Source organism: Pseudomyrmex gracilis, unplaced genomic scaffold (assembly GCF_002006095.1).
Source record: "Pseudomyrmex gracilis isolate BER0280 unplaced genomic scaffold, ASM200609v1 scaffold_7, whole genome shotgun sequence".
Lineage (NCBI taxonomy): Eukaryota > Metazoa > Arthropoda > Insecta > Hymenoptera > Formicidae > Pseudomyrmex > Pseudomyrmex gracilis.
Genome location: NW_018020591.1, coordinates 38,970 through 57,103, shown reverse-complemented (window position 1 = coordinate 57,103; position 18,134 = coordinate 38,970). Strand labels below are relative to the sequence as shown.

Here is an 18,134-nt window from a genome sequence, read left to right as displayed (position 1 = left end):
TTTATATTATATATTGTATATACATGGATGTGTGATATATCATAAGTGCAATACATATGTTTGATATAATTTACGTACAAATAAATCCTTTTGCTTCCCAAAAAGCACGTACGTACTTTTTCAAAAGCGAGTTGTCAGCGACGTATTTCGTTCAGAACACATTTTTTTTCAGAATCACATTTTGTTCAGAAGCGCGCCGGAGCGAAAGGATTATAATATTTGATTTTTTAAACATCATTCTTTTTTTTTTATTATATTCTACATTATTTGCTGATTCGACGATTCAGTGAATTCCAGCTGTTCGTGTAGTCGATCTTCAAATGACCGTACGTATTCAGGTCCATATGCGACGGTGATGTTGTCTGTACCATGTATCTGTTGTCGTGCGCGTTAACTGCGTGCGGTAAGCTTTTTCTTTCCTGAGGAAGAGACCTCGGAATTTCTAAACACACAACATTTCTGTATTAGAAATAAAAAAAAAAAAGAAAAAAAGAAAGAGAGAAAACGAGAAGAGTGAGAAGCGTTTCGCGAATCTCTCATTACATACGTCATCGCGTTTTCACTTGTTTAGAAATAATAATAATAGTGATGAAATGTTTTTTTGGGACAAGAAAACGATCGAGAGGCCACGAATGTAATCTTTCACGCCTCATCAAATTTTGCGACTCACAAAAATATAATTCAATTATTACGGTACTTTCTCGTGTACCGAAATCGCGGCACGCGCGTTAACTCGCGCGAGTTCCGCGCATGATTTAATATCTAGGAGAGAGAGAGAGAAAGGCTGTAAGCGCGCGCGATGAAAATTACGCAGCGAATGATCAATTCGGTACAATGATGTATGGATTCGCGCGCACGAATGCATCGCGCGACAGGCAATGCGCTTGCGACAGCGTGTCGTGCTATAATAAACCATCATCGTGTAACGACAGCACGTAAAAACTTTCTAACGCTCCGCGGACTAGAAATCGTTCGATTTCTAGTGGCGCATCGCTCTTCGAATGAAAAACTACGGAAAAATACATTAGCCGAACCGTTGTTCGGCCTGCTTTTTCCAACAAAGCGTGAAATCCGCAAAATCGGTCAGGATAATTTAGAATAAAATGTTTTTCGCGATCGAAAGAAAATCATCGAGACATCTTCAGAATCTAACGCGGTCTCTGTAACATTTTTTTCCTTTTTTTCTTTTGAAGAAACAAATTCGTTAAATAGCACTTGAATTATTATTATTTTTTTTTTGTTTTGATAAGACACATCTAATATATACGTATCACAAGAAAACAAATACCCTCATCGATCCAGTTTTTGATAAGTATCCAATTTTTAATCAGTTGTTAAAAAAGTATTATAGTAAGGTTTTGATCATAAAAATTAGTCCGAAAAAAAGTTTGGCATAATAATTAATTATTCCGACATCTGTACACCTCCTTTCGGATAATATTTGTTTAACAAACTGATCAATAATTGGATACCGATCAAAAACTGGGTCCGTGACGGTAGTCGAAGATATATAAATTATCTCTATCTGAGAGAAAATTATAAACATCTTTCAGTACAAGTGTTCGTCTAATTTGATGAATGTTTTTCACATTGTTTTCTCGCGCGTTTTTCTCGAGGCAAGTCTTACCGAGTACGGGCGTGAAAACCGGAAATGGTTCCGGCGCCGATGCGACATAATTCATTCCCTCGTCCTCGTAGATAGCTTGCTGATAACAACGGCTATTGTTTGGTTGCCTAACTGGTCCGTGGTACAAATCTCGTTCGTCATATTCTCTTAATGAAGATGACGCGCAGCTGATGATTTCATTTAAAAACAAAAAAAAACACAAAAAACAAAAGAATTAGAAGAAGATAAGACAGAACAATGAAATGAAAAGCAGAGAAAAATTAAATGTAAAAACACTTTAAGTAATGTTCTTAAATATTTTCCTAATGACTGTTCAAAAGTTCATTGTGTTACATTACTTCTATATATTGCTCGGCACAGCGACAACATGTTTACATAACATTTTTATCATTCTTCATTATCGAGTATAAAAAATCTATTTTTTATATTACCAATATTCCGATCGTGCTCGCGCGTCCCGAAGGGAACGTTCCTGCATGGAAGGGCAGCGTTGCGTTCGGCGCGGTACGTCGGCGACGCTGTGGCGCCGCAAATAAGCGTAATTCTCCAAGTCCCACGGATCTATGTAATGACGACCTCCGGTCCCACCGCTTCCGGAACTGCCAGAAGTCGATTTTCGGGAATCATCCGAACTCCAATAAATTGACGATTCTGCCGGCATTTTGTTCTCACTCTTTCTTCTTTTATTTTTCAGAAAAGCAACACATAGAGAAGTATTTGCTGAAAATTTTACTTAAAAAAGAAAACACATGACTTTTATTTAACGTAGTTTTTTTTTTACAAATCTAAAATTTTCTATGTACGACACTCTTCCTGCATTTATACGTTCGTTCAAACATTATTTTTTACCTGACTGATAGGAAAGTTCTTCTCAATTGTTTCTTCCTTGTTTTTGTCGATGCATTGATCAATAAATTTTTCACATAATTTAACAAGTGTGTTTTTAATTTCACTTTCTTTGATTAATACTTTTTTGTTAAAAAAAAGTTTTTTCACGCTTTTTTCAAGCAAAACTTTTAGAAATTTATTTATATCTTCTATTGTATTTGACGTGACGATTATTTTTTGTTGCCACCACTGCATCCCAGTTTAAATTGACATTCTTCCGTTCTTTCGCACGACATGCAAGAGCACATTGCGCACAGCGCGAACGCGATTTCGCTTCTGCGGCCGCCGAAGCCGAAACGTCGCTTTTTCCGCTGCCGCTCTTCATGGTGAAACCTCCGTGGACTTTCACACCCGCGCGAACCTCGTGGCCTAATCATCGTATTCTGAATCCCATGACGGATGACGCATCGTGCGGAACCGGAGCAACATGTTCACGCGTATTTTACCAAACGCACTCCACTTTCGAAAGCGCGCGTTCAATTCACGATTTGCATTTTCAAATCGGCAATTTACTCGCGAAATTATCGTACGGTTTTGTTTTTAAAAATAGTAAAAAAAAAAAAAAAAAAAATGTGTGCGCAGACTAGATCGGAGAAAACTGGTGCAAATCGAATGTAATTTTTTAACCTGGATATTACGCTACACGTAAAAGCAAACTGGTTTTTCAAACGTACTTCTTATTCCATTCTTAAAACACTTTGATATTTTCACACGCAAGAAACGTATTCAAGCTAGTACGATTTTTGACTTATACATATATACACTTCAACATACATATATCCTATATGTACACATACATACACGTGTGTATATAGATATTTATATCCCCTTATATATAAATATATACGTATTTTGATTACACATATACATATTAATTTCTTATTGAAGTACGTTATAATTCAGCACTCTGTCCTCATATCTATGGTAGTTTTATCAAAACCCTCTTTTTCTTTTTCCAAACAGCACAAAAAGACGTCAAAATACATATTTCAAAGATGTGTAAAAGTCGTTTTAAGTCGTTTTCAATTATTAAAAAATAAAAGGAATTCAAGGAGAACAATTAACGTGTGTTGTAGCTTCTTACATATTATTATTATTATAATTATTTGTTCGCTTGTCAAACAAAAGAGAAAGACATAGAAAGAAATGAGTACAATATCGAGTGTAAATAAACAAATGAAACGATTATGCTAATCATTATTGTATATATACATTGCGTGACACACACTCGGCTTACATATTAACAAAATAATATTCTCTCAACATGTTTTTTTTCTCTCATCGATGAATATAAGGAAAATAGCTATATAGTATCATGAGATATAGTATTGTTTAAATTATTTGATTTTTATCTGGAGTTTACGATAACATCCCTACTTGAGTTTTTTTTTCCTAACACGTACGTATATTTCGCTTTGTTCGATAAAAATAGCAGTTATATTTGATAACATGACGTGTGTGTGTGTGTGTGTGTGTTGCGTAATTCTATTCTTAAATTCTATTAGTCTGTAAATTCGAGAACAAATGTGTTTTTTGTTATACATAGAGCAATTAGCCATTTAAAGGGTGTTGTCGCAAGTTAGATGTCTTCGTACGTGTAGATACGAAGAATTTTGTTATCTTCCTACACACATCTCGCAAATACTCTCTTTTTTATCCCGCATACATATATTAAATATCATTTGTTAAATCTCAAGAGAGAGCTTTCTTCAACATTAAGACTATTATCATAAACGCGAAATGCGATTTCTAATCGCAACCAGCTTCATAATTTGTTCGCTACAACAGGATTGTACTCGTGTATCCAGATAAAGATCAAGAACACATATCACAGTTTCAGATTTTTATAGGTTTAGATTTTTTAAATCTTTCTTAAATATTACGTCGTAATATCATTGGCTGGCGATAACTTCGTGTCGCCTTATCAATTATAACAGCTAAGGTTTGGCGCTAAGTTCTGCTGTGTGTCGGAAATACAAACGTTCAACAAAAAGAAATTCGCAAAGATTTGGCAAAACAACAATTGCTCACTTCAAGTGACCTTTGACAAGATTTTCTTTTCAATAGAATAGGTTCCCCCCTCCCCTAATCGCGTAGTGTGCAAAAATACTGAATCTAGAGAGAAAAAAGCCAATAATACATCTTTTTCTTTTGATAACTTATACATTGCTTAACACGCTGCTTGTTACTGACAAACAAAACGTAACAAAAAATCGCCACGATACCCCATCGTTACACTTTATCTGTAACTTATATAAATCAAATTAACCTAAATAATCAGATAAATTAAATTGAGACAATTATTAAATATCATAATTTCTATCCGACTACATAAATTTTCAAACACACACAGAAAAATTGTTTCTCTCTAGATTAGAAATTCATTTACTTGGCACACCGTGGAATCACTTTAGCTTCCCCTACAGAAGTTTACAACTGGTACGACCAAGACAACTTATTTTGAATATCGAAATTATTGCTAAAAAGAATGCTTTTATTAGTTAAAATAAATAATTATTTTGGCCACACTAGGAAGTAAATTTCTATAAGGATTTACACAAATTATTTGTAAAACAAACTCACAAGTTTCATATAATTACGTTGGTGGAAGGCTTGGAACGCGGAGTTTTGCGACGATTTCTCATCTGGCCTGATCGAGCAGCAGCGACGCCGCCATTTCTACGTCATATTCACTCTGCTTCAAAGCGTTCTCACATTGTTGTCTAGTAGCCAAACCCAGTCTAAAGTTACAGAAATAAAAGTTAATTAACAAGGTTTTGTAAGATCAGACTACTCGATCTAGTTACTGATCTATTTTTATTGTAAGATATATGAGAGATAAAGCGAACTCGCATTAATGTAATTTGAGAAACGTAACCTGCCAAATGCAAACAAACTCTTTAGTATCCGAACTACTTCCTTCGAATATTCAATAAAACCAAAAGAGATAGTTACCTTACGAGACTTTCAACTTTTGCCTGCCTGTCCTTTGTGATTTGCTTGGCAGCTTGATTTGTGTCCCAACCGGTCGCTTGTAGCGCGGCCAGAACCTCCTGTTGAGACGCGTCTGCGGCCTCTCTCTGCACCTTCATGATCTTGCTCGCCCTAAACTCGTCGCTCAGAGACATCACAAGTTGCTGAGAAACCGCGGTGAGCGGTGGACTAGTACCAGTTGGATGCTGATTAATCTGCAGTAGGTTTGTCTTTGATAAGTCATTCGCCGATGTTCCGCACACATTCCTGGCGGGAGTTTCGTTTTGCAACAGATTGGAAGATCCGCTTAAATTGGACTTGGTCGCGGAATACTGATTCTGCGCACAACCGTTCTGGCTGGATTTAAGCGGACTCCAGGCTCCCGTAGGAGGAAGCGGAGGAGGATTATAAACAGGCGGCTGTTTTAGATAAGGACTAAAGTCGCAAGGGTGTGATTGAACAGGCTGATTTCTGCCGACTACAGTTTTCTGTTGTTGACCGCTGACTGTCTCCCGGGCACAGTTCTGGCTTGACTCGCCGTTTAAGTTGTTGGAATAGTAATTTCGAAGAATATTCTGCTGAACAGTTTTATTGTAGAGAGTATTGAACTCGTTTTGAGAGAGCTGCTCCAAGTTAGGAACCTGTAAAAAATATTTTTCGTAAACAATCGTCCTAATTCTGAAAGATTCCTTACGTTTTATTCGACTAAAAATCTATCAATTGAGAAAAAAAATATTTTTGAAGTACGATCTCATGAAAGCTTCTTACCATTTGTTTCAACTCTGCGTACACTTGCTCGGACAAGAGTGTTGCGGGTTTCAAATGTTGAGGTTGCTGCAAATCATTCTGTATATGAGTGATTCCGTGAGTATTGTTCGTACTGGCTGTTACGTTCTGCGGGTAAGACTGATGTAACGCGAAGTTCTGATTAAGAACAGGCGTCGCGTTCTGCGAGCAATTCTGGCTCGTTGACGAATAAATCTGGTCGGGAACGGTTTTGGAGAAATTACAGGATCTGTACTGAGCGCATCCACTGATGCTGTTACTAGCAGTATGATTAGTGATCGGTTGAGGCGAACTGAAGTTCGACGCGTTAATGCAATTCTGATTACCGGTTAGCGCAACAACTTGCGTTTGATTCAAGTTTGTTTTCAAGACGTTAGCCGCGCCATGTAGAGGATCACGCGTCACGTTGGCGGGGATTTTAGCGGGGACAACTTGCAGTAAATTGAAACTCTGTCCGGTGCTCGTACAAGAATTTTGAAGGTAGGTCTGACTATTTGACGAGCAAGCTTGCGCCTGATTGAAAGCAACTTTGGAAACGTTGCAAGGACCATATTGGGTTTCGTTCGCGGTATTTCCAGCAATGTTGGCGGCAGTTCCTTGAAGCAGATTGACATTACCGTAACTAATATGTGTAGTATTTTTTGTATTCTGACTCGATGAGCCAGCTTGTGTCTGAGCGAAGGTAGCTTTGGCGACATTGGAAAGACCGTATTGACTTTGATCGTACGTATTACTAAGATTAGTGGTTTCCTGAAGCAAATTAATGTTATCTTGATTTGTTGGAACGGGCGTTAACATCTGACGACCAGCAGCCAGTTCGACTGGATGAACATTCTTCTGCTGTGGCAGAGTTTGCGCTTGCTGCCAAATTTGATTCACTATCGTATCAGTCGCCGATTCTGACACCCGCTGTTCACTCTGAACAGACGGTTTCTGAATGTTGGTGCTCTTTGGCTGCCAGGAATTCTGCACCTTGCTGAGTAATGTTGACGAGGATGATCCTCGATGATCCGTTGCTATTGGTGACTTCGGTTTTGCTTGCGGTGGAGGTTTCAACGTTGGAATAACAGACGAAGAAGGTCCAGCAACGTCTTCCGTTGTTGAGAGCTGCTGAGTCGGCGCGGATTCTTGTCGCAGCTTGTCTGAAGATGAATAGCGCAGATAATTTGTAGAAACGGCTCCTAACTCTTGACTTTCTCGGTTACTGGTGGAGTTCGTGTTTTTGGTCGCCTCCTTCTCGCCCAGATGTTTCTCTAGTTCAGCCAAAAAGGCTGAATCCAATTTCTTTGCGATATTAGAGCTGGTATTGGAATTGGAATTCAACGATAGCTCGTTCATGCTTTGCGCAAGCTCGCAATTGGATTTCGGTTTTGATGGACTCTCGTTAGGTCCGACGGAAGGAGGAGGAGGCGGTAGAGGAGGCGGAGCTGGAACGGAAGTGAACGACGACGCGGATTCCACTGTGGAAACGTTGACGTACGTCTGCGGAGTAGAAATATTCCGTAGATCCTCCGGCCAGGTGGACCAGCTCGATTCACGCGGGCTAGTCTTATCTATTTCACTATAATAACTCGAGACATCTTCTATATTTGCCGCATCTTGCTGAGATTCTATGTTCGGATTGTTTGAGTATTGACGAACGTCCTGAAAAATAAAGAATATAATAGTTAGATTGTATATAGAGTTAACGAGAGTTGTCTAACAGAAATGAGATACGATTTTCCGAGAAACACCGTATATTGATATACCTCTATATTTGCGGAATCAGCAACAAAACTATTCGTAGCACCTTGATCCTGCGTCTCTTGATTATCCACATTTCCATACTTTGCGTAGCGATTGGCTACTTCAGTAGGCACATGGCTGTAGTACCGCGAATGTGGCGGCTTCATGAATACTGCGGACGTATCAAACGGATCGGAATACGCGGAATCCACATTGCCAGGGAAATTGGCATACGTTCTTCCCTCATCATCCTGCCAAGAAAATCTCTCGTCCTCGATGGGCTCGTCTAGAATGTTGACCACTCGCCGACACGCGGCCTCCTGCGCGTTTGTACTCACTGATCCCTCGGCGGAAAGATCTATTAAAGTGCCTTCCTGATTAGTGCTCGAGCTCGATGATGCCTGCGGCATTTTGATGGGACTAGACCTGGTGTCATTCTGCAGCTTCGTGTAATTAAATTGTTTTCTAGTGCGCGGCGTGCCGTAAGAAAATTTTTTCTTCGTCTGATTGTCCGACGAAGACGCCACCAATACATCTGGAGGATCCATTGGATTTCTCAAATATACGTCATCGATATAGACGGGGCTGCCCCAACTTTTACCAAAAGGCGCTCCGTGTCCTGTGTGAATAAACGAGTTCTCCAAGGGTTTGCTAATGTCCTCTGGTTGCTTTCGGCGCATTGGATCGACTAAACAACGAGGAAAATGCGCCACCTGAAAAGTTCGCTGATTCTGTCCTTTCCACCAATAATTCTCTGGACGTCCATCAATGATTGCGATCTGATCTCCCGGTTCGATGGACATCTTGTCGGGTTCTTCGAAAGCGGATAGAGCTTTCATCACAGACGGTACCATCCCAGTCAACGATTCCTTTAAGGAAGCAAACGTAGGTCTTTCCGAAGGTTCTCTCCCCCAACAACGAAGCATCAGCTCGTACACGTAAGGAGGCGTCGCTTCTGGCTCATGAAGACGTTCGCCCTCGCGATCGATCTTCCGTAATATTTCGGAACCGTTTAAACCCACCCAGGGCTCTTCTCCGAACGTCATCATCTCCCATAGCGTCACACCGAACATCCAAACGTCTGACGCGTGGCTGAATTGCCGCGCCTTGAGCGATTCGGGAGCGCACCAAGGAAAAGGTACCTTTTTGTGTTCAGTCATAACGTAACAATCTTCTTGTTGAGGCAGTGCTTTCATTAATCCGAAGTCACCGATTTTAATCTTGTCGACTGTGCTCAATAGAACGTTTCTACATGCCAAATCACGATGTAGGAAACGTTTCGCTTCCAAGTACGCCATGCCTGTGGCAACTTGCAAAGCGTAGTTGCAGAGTGTAAGAATTGAGATTCTGCTGCATTGCTTTCGCAAATAGTCGAGTAACGCTCCCAGAGGAGCAAGCTCGGTCACCATCATCATCGGCTGCGACAGCACTACACCGTACAATCTGATAAGATTATGATGATCCAATGTGTGCATTGCTTGAACTTCAGAAACAAAGTCTTCTATCACATTCGGCTGTGTGAGAGCGTCTGCTTTGAGAACTTTCACAGCAACTGGAAGAACTCGTCCAGAGGGAGAAACCCATTCTCCTCTTCTGACTACACCGAAACTTCCGTCACCAAGTTTAACAGACAGCGTAACATCCTTGTCCTGTATGAGACATGTTAACACTGAAGATGTTTCGATAGGCTGCGAAGAACGTTTATTGTTCTTGCCACTGCCCCCAGGTTTGATCTTAGTTATAAGACTCTTCTTCCATTGAGCACTTCGTCGTTTCTTCACCGCATCTAGCAAGCGTCTGACACCAGGTTTTCCCAGGCCAATCTTTTCCAAATCTTCTGGCTGAACGTAATCAAAGTGATGAAGGCGAGTAACTTGCAGATCATCTCGAATTCGTGTAAAAAATTGGGAGAGCTGCACATCAAGAAGCAACTCTTGAAGCCACTCTGTACCTTCTTCATCAGCCATGGCGGTTACACCTTCCTTGCTCATTAAGATATCTGACACTCTAAAAGTATAGAAAACAATACAATAATTTTTTTACTTGTTAAGTATGATAACATATAGATGTCTATTAAAATGTCATAATAAAGAGAATATCGCATTCATTTGTCACACAAAGGATCTCCAAAATTCTTAAACTTAAAATCTTGTAAAAGAGTTTGTGAATTCTATATAACAATATCACGTAAATTAGATTCCAATAAGAAAGTTTTAGTTTCATGAGATTTGTTGACACTTAAAAACCTTGGAGAAATATAAAACATATTATTTTATAAAATTTCAAACTCTCGAATAATAACATTCTCTTATCAATTTCGAGACACAAATGTTTTATCTTTGAATTTTATCTCTTGCAAAATACAAAATTCATCTCCTGACTTTTGTCTCTTGCAAAATACTAAATATAACAAACAAGATTGTATAAATCTAGAATCGTTGTCTCTTCTCAGACAATTTACGCTTCATCAAACACTTTGTAGCGTACATACTCTCCGCAAAAAAATTATATTCAAGATAACACCAACCTGTAGATTTTGCTCTTATCATTTTTTTTCTTTTTTTTTCGTCTGTCCAGGAAGCGTTGATAAATATTCGGAAATTTTTATCTGAGAAACATTCACTGACACATCCACTGACAATTTTTCGAAAAAAAAATTCTCCTTGGAAAATACCGCTCGCTTCAGGGCGATCGAGAGTGACGGCGTCGGCCTTCGCTTTGTCGGAATCCCCGACGACGCATACTTTCACCCGACGATTTTCCAACGCGATGCATTATCCGACGTGTGAGACGTGTGTTGTGTTGCTATAACCTAACTCAAAGACGCGTCAATCTCAAGCTGCACACAAAAACCTATGTCCGTCACGTATACGGCAATCATCGTGAATGAGACTGAAACGACTGGGAGATTACGGTTGTTACAGCTTGTATCAACGGCCGCGGCGACGATTCTATGCGACCATTGTACGCGACGACCCAGACGGGGCGGCAAAGAGGGGGAGGGACGGCGGGGGGGAAAGAGGGGAGGAAAACGAAAAGGCGACAGAAATTGAATGAATTTCTCTGTGCACACAAGCTGATTCGCACAGAGCTGGTTCGCAAAACATGCTTATAGAGGGCATCGCGATGCAGCAATCCAGTCGATACCACCACACGTTAAACATACAAGTGTGTGCGTGTGTGTACAAAATTAAAAATAAATTATCACATACACGCGACTCACACGGACGTAACGCGCGTGTGTTGTAAATTGTTTTTTTTTTGTTTTAATTTCACAATTTGTTACGTAAATCGCGTATATCGCTGTCGCGGATATATATCAAAGTACAATTTCGCTCCGCTTTTCTCTTGCCAAGTTGGATAACAAATTGAATTTTGTTGCGTCACACAATGTGTACGAAATATATTATTCAAAACGTGACGCGTGATATATTTATCGTGTAATTTAATTGATTATAAATGATGCGAGTTTACATACGTTCCCCGCGCGAAGATTCAGAATGTAAATTGTATTAATTAGAGAACGAGTTTTTTCTCTTTCGGACCTTTCACGTATCTCTATCAGAATTATTATAATTATTAATCGTTATTATAATTACTATTTGATAGAGGTTTTTTGATCTTTCACCGCCGATCTCGTCATCCCCTGGACGAAGATAAACAAAGCGAAACAGGTTCGCGGCACACATCGCCGTGTGTAGCTATATATAATATCGCGCTTTGTATATAGGACCCGATTTTGCTGCATCGACCGCCTTTTTTTTTTCCTTCAACCTCGCGCCGCATCCCCGCACGCGGCCGTCATCGTGCCAATGTCGCGCGTGGCGCTTGCGTGTGTTACAGTACGCGGCAATTAATCGGTTCCTACGAAGAGGGAAGAAGATTCCCCTTCTATGTAGTCCTTGTATTTCAGCGGCCGACCGGGAGCGACCGAGACAACAAGAGGGACGGAACCTCGTTTCTCTCCCTCGCGGAACCGATTCCATTACCGCGCACTGTACGTACGCACCCTCTCGCGCACCCCTTCGTCAAAATCGCGCGTCACCACAGGCGGCGGTGGCGGCTCCGATCGATGTCCTGGATGGGCAGTTTTTCGCGGGACGCTTGTTGCTTTGGATATGCACACGAGCCGCGAACATAAACTCGTCCCCCAGCGTCTTTCTCTCTCGAATGCCTTTTGCGCCTTGTAAATCGTTCGGGTCGCTTTGTTGATTTTTCGACCGTTTCGAAGATGAGATCGCCGCTCTCGTTCCTCCGTCGCAACGGATTAAAATGCGTCAGAAGCATCATCGTCTCGGTGTAATCGCCGATGAACGCTTTATTGGCTCGGCTGATTAATATTCAAGGTACGAGGTATCGATAAATAAAAGCGTCTTTTATTTATTTCGGTACTGAAGCTAAAATAGCTTTCGAGCGCGCGATAAGGGAAAATGCTTAAAACTTAGATGAACTAATTAAAATTGCGTTTCGTACACACGATGAGATTTAATTGACTAATTAAATCCTCTTTTGATTAACTTCACTTGATGTTGACCAGAAATTTGATTGTCGCTGAAGAAAACGAGGGCGTTGCTTCTTTGCAAAATTTTTTTGTATTTTTAAATAATAAATTGATAAGAGCGAAAAATTTGATGATTTTATTTGAGGATTAATTCTTTTTTTTTTTTTTTGAGATTCAATTTTTCTTTCATTTTTATTATTTACTCCACGCTTTAATATCTTTTGTTTACTATATCTTCGACCTAGAATTGTTTTTCTACTAATCGCAATGTTTATTTGTCTCCTGGCTGGTCAGATTACGGACTTGGATTGTTGTGCGACGATCTGTGCGAAGATCTTCGCTCCGAAGAATGATGATGATCGATCGACAGCAGGTTTGCAGACGCGCGAGCACGCCGTAGATTTCGAAAATGCTTCGAAAGAATAACCGTGGTACATTCGCTGGCGTCGTTCCCGACGTAATCTGAAGAATACGCGCGGAAGAGCAGTTTTTTTAATTTTTTTCCGCCATCTCTTTCTCGCGGGCTCAAGGCCGCAAGCATATACACACTTAATTGTCTTTCCAATGAACGCGAGCTACTCGCTACACTCTGATTAAGAAGTCGTTAGTACATCAAGAAAATCATTTCGCGGGTGAATCGACAAGATGAAGAACTCCGAGAGGATAAACGGTGATCTACGAGCCTGGACGAGCCTGAACGATCTGTCGCGATCGACCGGTCAGGATGCCGTACTTGTCGGGAATTCCGTTCAAGTATGTGAGACTTCTTGACGATTGACAAATGTGACTTCTAGATGATGTTTGAGTATAGATTACGTTTAGGTAACTTATAGCGGCGGCACCACCACAACGTCGGTTCTTCAGCCTTTGGCCGAATCGCAAAGATCGAGGTTGAAACGCGTCACTCTGATCGCACGGAAAGTAATAGGAAAGCCATGGTCTTTCATCAAATCGTTTTTATACGGTTGTATACTGATAGCTTCCATCATCTCCCTGTTGAAGGAACTGAAGAAATTCTACAGTCCTGGTGAGTGTGCGTCCCGTGGAGCTTGTGACAAGAAATCTTCAGTATTTTAACAAATAACATTTTTCCTTCTGTCTTTTAATAATATCAATAATCTTTTTCGATGTTCAATGAACACCTTGAAAATCGTAAAAATTTAAAGAGATAAAACATTTTCGGAAAATTTTTGGAAAATTTTAGAACGCTTGAAGACCTTGACGGTGTATGTGAGAATATAAAAAACTTTAAATTCTGTGCGTAACACAAATCTTTACATATGTTTTTTTTTCCAAATTCAGATCCAAAAATTTGTTTGACTGAAGGATGCGTCAAGACAGGTAAAGATTTTTCGTCAATTCTATGTATTTTAGCTAAAAGAGACAACAATCCTTTTTTTTTTTCTATTTTTAATCTCTTAATCGCAATACTGGTCAACTGCTGACGAACAATCGTCAGCGGTTCTAAATAACAAGTTGATGAAAACAACCTATGCGAAAGTAATGAGGCAATTTGCTGTAATAATATAGCATCGAAGTTGCTAGAGGCGATGGATCGCACCGTGCCGCCCTGCGACGACTTTTTTCAATACGCTTGCGGCACGTGGAATCGATTGCACGTGATACCGGAGGATAGCAGCGCTACAAATAAGTTCGAAGTGATGGGCGACGGGCTGGAGTTGATTCTGAAGAACATCCTCGAAAAACCACCCGACCCGGACGATAATAACGCCACCGTGAAGGCCAAGATGTTTTACAGATCGTGTACGAATATCTGTGAGTATCCAAATGAGTCCTCGTTCGGGACGCTTTTAAACGACAATAAATTTCACACAAATCGCCACCGAAAGAATATTGTATAATAAAATAATTTAATATTTTAATAAAGTCACATAAAAAATAAAAAGACTTTTGTTCACATATTTCTAGGTTTTTACGTACAACAACAATATAAAGATATCGACTCGTTCGTGTATTTTTCATAAATCCTTATATTTCACATATGCTGTGCGTTCTATTCTTACAAGAATAAAATTGAAACGCAGCTCATATACGAAAACTCGGGGACGTTCCTCTGAGAGAGAGCCTGCAGCGTCTCGGTGGCTGGCCGGTTGTAGTGGGCGCATCCTGGAAGCCGCCGTCTTACTCGTTGGAAGTCTTCCTAGGTCGTTTGCGAAGCGAATACGACGAGGGTGTGTTGATAGAGCAGCGGGTCGGTCCAGACGATACGAACTCCTCCGTCAACATCATCCAGGTGCGCCGGCAAAGTAAGACTCCGTCGACAGTCGATGGCTGTACAACACTTCTCAACTCACATTTTATATATATTATAAATATATTTCAACTCATATATACATCAACATGAGATTTTTCTGTTATTTCTGGAAACTAAAGAAAAAAAATATGCAACAAAATGAAATAGGTAAATGATGTTTCCGTTTATATTTGCGTGCAGTTCGACCAGATGTTACTGGGACTACCCAGCCGAGATTATTACTTGGAAAACACGAGCGTAAAAGCTTATCACAATTATATGACAAATGTCGCCATCTTGCTGGGAGCTAATCCTCGCTCGGCGGCCGAGGAGTTCGATCGGGTGATAACTTTGGAGAAACAACTTGCTAACGTACGTCTTCATCTTATTAATTCGTCTCTTTCAACGGCAAAACCCATGTAGCGATTGACAACAGTCTTCACGATTCCAGGCATCCTTATCGGAAACGGACAGACAAAACATCTCGGCGATTTATCGGAAACTAACGCTGCGAGAATTGCAGCGAGAGGTGCCGGAATTGCGATGGCTCGCTTACCTGCGAGAATTCATCAAAGTGCCGATCGACGAAGACGAGGTGGTCGTGACATACGCGATGCCGTATTTCGTGCAAATGGGTCGCATTATCGCAAAAACGGATCGCAGGTAATAAACAAAGTAGTTGATGAAAAAAGTGACTAAAATTTCACTTCGATAAGAAATTTTTTTTTTCTTTTTTTTTTTTTGCAGGACATTGCACAATTATATTTTGTGGCGACTGGTCATGTCGATCATGCCTCACATGATCGACAAGTATCAGCAGAAGCGTTTGGAATTCCAAAGGATTTTGCTGGGCATTCTTAATGAAGGCAACAGATTGTCGCACTGCGTCGAGTGGACCAACAAGAAACTCGGGATGGCAGTAGGAGCTCTTTTCATACGCAACAATTTTAATAACGAAAGTAAGGTGAGAGCGTTCCCGATTCGCGTTAAAAAGACACAAGTGAGAGCAAATGAATCTCTCTTTGAATAATTAAAATTATTTACCGTTTGATGACATTTAGGAGATCGCTGTAAAGATGATTCGAACGATTCGCGAAGCTTTTAACGAACTGCTAAATGAAAACGATTGGATGGATAACGAGACGCGGAAGGTGGCAAAGGAGAAGGCCGATGCGATCGTCGAGCGAATCGGTTATCCCGAATTTCTGAAGGAATCGGACGAACTTTCCAAGGAATATGAAATGGTAAAACCATTTTTCTTTTCCCGTCGTATTTGACAAAAACGAAAAAATAAATTGAAAATAAACAAATTTATTTCATTTTACACTGAGATATTTTGTTCAGTTACACGTGATGGAAGATCGTTTTCTGGAGAACATTTTCGCGGTGCTCAAGTACTTAGCTCATTACAATCAACAGAAACTGCGAAAGCCGGTCGACAAAGACAAGTGGTCGATCGCGCCGGCTGTGGTAAACGCGTTTTACGATCCCAACAAAAACGAAATAGGTAAGACGATCGTGTTATCAAGAAGCGTCGTCATACGATTCGAAAGAAGTGAATCCAAATGAAAATACTGACGATACGGCATTAATAAATTGTTGCTTTTCGTACGATGACATTTTAGTGTTTCCCGCGGGGATTTTACAGCCGCTATTTTTCTCCCCGCACTTCCCGAAATCCTTGAACTACGGCGGTATCGGGGTCGTGATCGGTCACGAGATCACTCACGGCTTCGACGACAGGGGTAGACAATACGACAAGCACGGCAACATGATGCAGTGGTGGAACAATGCCACTATCAAGGCGTTTCGCGAGAGAGCACAATGCATTGTGAACCAGTATTCCAAGTACAAGTTGGAAGAAGTAAATCAATTCGTTGACGGTAGAATGACTGAGGGGGAAAATATCGCCGACAACGGAGGTCTCAAACAGTCTTTCAGGGTAACGTTTAAAATTTAATTTGATCAATGATATTGTAATAAAATTGCGTCTATTTGAAAAATAGACTCAAGATTTACAGAATCACAGAAAACAATTATTGCATGTTTAACAAAAAAAACTACGCGCTAGAGAAACAATAACTTGTTTAAATACTCAAAAAAAACATTTGCATTTGGATTCTCAATCAACGAATTTTCCGTTTCTTCGTCCGAAATAGGCTTACAAGAAGTGGGTTTCCGATCACGGCAAGGAACCGTTGCTGCCGGGGATAAAACTCACGCACGATCAATTGTTCTTCCTGAATTACGCGCAGATCTGGTGCGGTTCCACAAGACCGGAGAGCGCTCTGACGAAAATTCGCACCAGTACGCATTCACCCGCTAGGTTTCGAGTGGTGGGTCCTCTGTCGAATAGCGAGGATTTCGCCAAAGCTTACAATTGCCCGTTGGACTCGCCAATGAATCCCAGAAAGAAATGCAACGTTTGGTGATATATTAAGAGACACGTTGTCTCGATATAATCAAAAAATTGAGAGATGAGAGAGAAAAAAAACGCAAAGTCCTTTTTTAGAAGTTAAAAATGCCAACCGATCCCGGGAGGACTTGACAACCCACGTGTTCTTTTGACCACACACACATGTAACGCTAATTATCGCTGAATTCAATTGCGTTTTACCCTGTACATAAATCCATTGAGATATATATATATATATATATATATATATATATATATATATATCAAATAAATATAAATTTAAATAAAACTGTATGGAAATATTGAGCGAATTCAAACGTACATTTAAACTTCTTAAGAGACTTCGCTTGTTTAACGCAAATTGTGCGGCAGAAACATGTGAATTCAGTGTGTTTACATATGTTTAGAGACCCGAAAGATCCGTTTATCATTCTTGTGTATAGCAATACCGAGTTTGCTTTTTATGTAATGAACGAAAACCAAAATAAAAAAAAAACGTTGTACGACCAATGGGACTGGATTCTTTAATTCGTTCGACGCCACAAGGATTATTTAAAAAGTTATAAAAACAAGTTCTTAAAAGATTAGTAGTGGAAAAATGAGTCGGAAGAGTTTGCTGACACAATACGTTCTCGTTAACGTTTTTAAAGATCTCTTTATTTGTTTCCTCTTTTTTTTTTCTTCGCCTTTATATATATATATATCATATTACTTCTGTGTTACTGCATCCAGCTAAAGTCGCAAATTTACATTAAGCTCTGGGAATCGTGAACAAAACGCAGCGGGGGGGCAACATTCGAGGTCTAACGAGACAGATCCTAATCTGTCCCCGATTGATAACACGCTAAAAATGAAAAATAGTCGTAGCTCGTAATGTTATTACAAAAAGGTCTGTTACATCTTATGCGAATGTCTTAGATTCCATCGCGATTTCTTTTTTTTTTCCACGCAGAGAAAGAACTGT

General features: G+C 40.1%; 3 protein-coding genes across 4 annotated transcripts; 1 reads left to right on the top strand and 2 right to left on the bottom strand.

The window, feature by feature from the left end:
• Nucleotides 1–185: 185 nt before the first annotated feature.
• LOC109859740 lies at nt 186–2,967 on the bottom strand. Its single transcript, XM_020438277.1, has 4 exons — nt 2,477–2,967; nt 2,059–2,359; nt 1,628–1,794; nt 186–442 (listed from the first exon to the last, which is right to left on the bottom strand). The coding sequence occupies exons 2-4, from the start codon at nt 2,286–2,288 to the stop codon at nt 264–266; spliced, it is 576 nt and encodes a 191-aa protein (XP_020293866.1). The 5' UTR covers nt 2,289–2,359; nt 2,477–2,967; the 3' UTR covers nt 186–263.
• Nucleotides 2,968–3,846: 879 nt separating this feature from the next.
• LOC109859859 lies at nt 3,847–11,094 on the bottom strand. Its single transcript, XM_020438517.1, has 5 exons — nt 10,527–11,094; nt 8,023–10,006; nt 6,257–7,918; nt 5,471–6,129; nt 3,847–5,256 (listed from the first exon to the last, which is right to left on the bottom strand). The coding sequence occupies exons 2-5, from the start codon at nt 9,988–9,990 to the stop codon at nt 5,157–5,159; spliced, it is 4,389 nt and encodes a 1,462-aa protein (XP_020294106.1). The 5' UTR covers nt 9,991–10,006; nt 10,527–11,094; the 3' UTR covers nt 3,847–5,156.
• A 933-nt stretch (nt 11,095–12,027) lies between these two features.
• On the top strand, nt 12,028–17,406 carry LOC109860148 (membrane metallo-endopeptidase-like 1). Of its 2 annotated transcripts, none has more exons than XM_020439055.1 (13): nt 12,028–12,345; nt 12,795–13,253; nt 13,334–13,527; nt 13,803–13,841; nt 14,031–14,276; nt 14,546–14,754; nt 14,956–15,126; nt 15,206–15,417; nt 15,502–15,718; nt 15,816–15,998; nt 16,099–16,261; nt 16,380–16,696; nt 16,914–17,406. In XM_020439055.1, exons 2-13 carry the CDS (start codon nt 13,225–13,227, stop codon nt 17,184–17,186), a joined length of 2,253 nt encoding a protein of 750 aa, XP_020294644.1. In that variant the 5' UTR covers nt 12,028–12,345; nt 12,795–13,224; the 3' UTR covers nt 17,187–17,406. The 2 variants fall into 2 exon arrangements, with proteins under 2 accessions (XP_020294644.1, XP_020294635.1); XM_020439046.1 differs by having other exon boundaries at nt 13,323–13,527.
• Nucleotides 17,407–18,134: the final 728 nt, after the last annotated feature.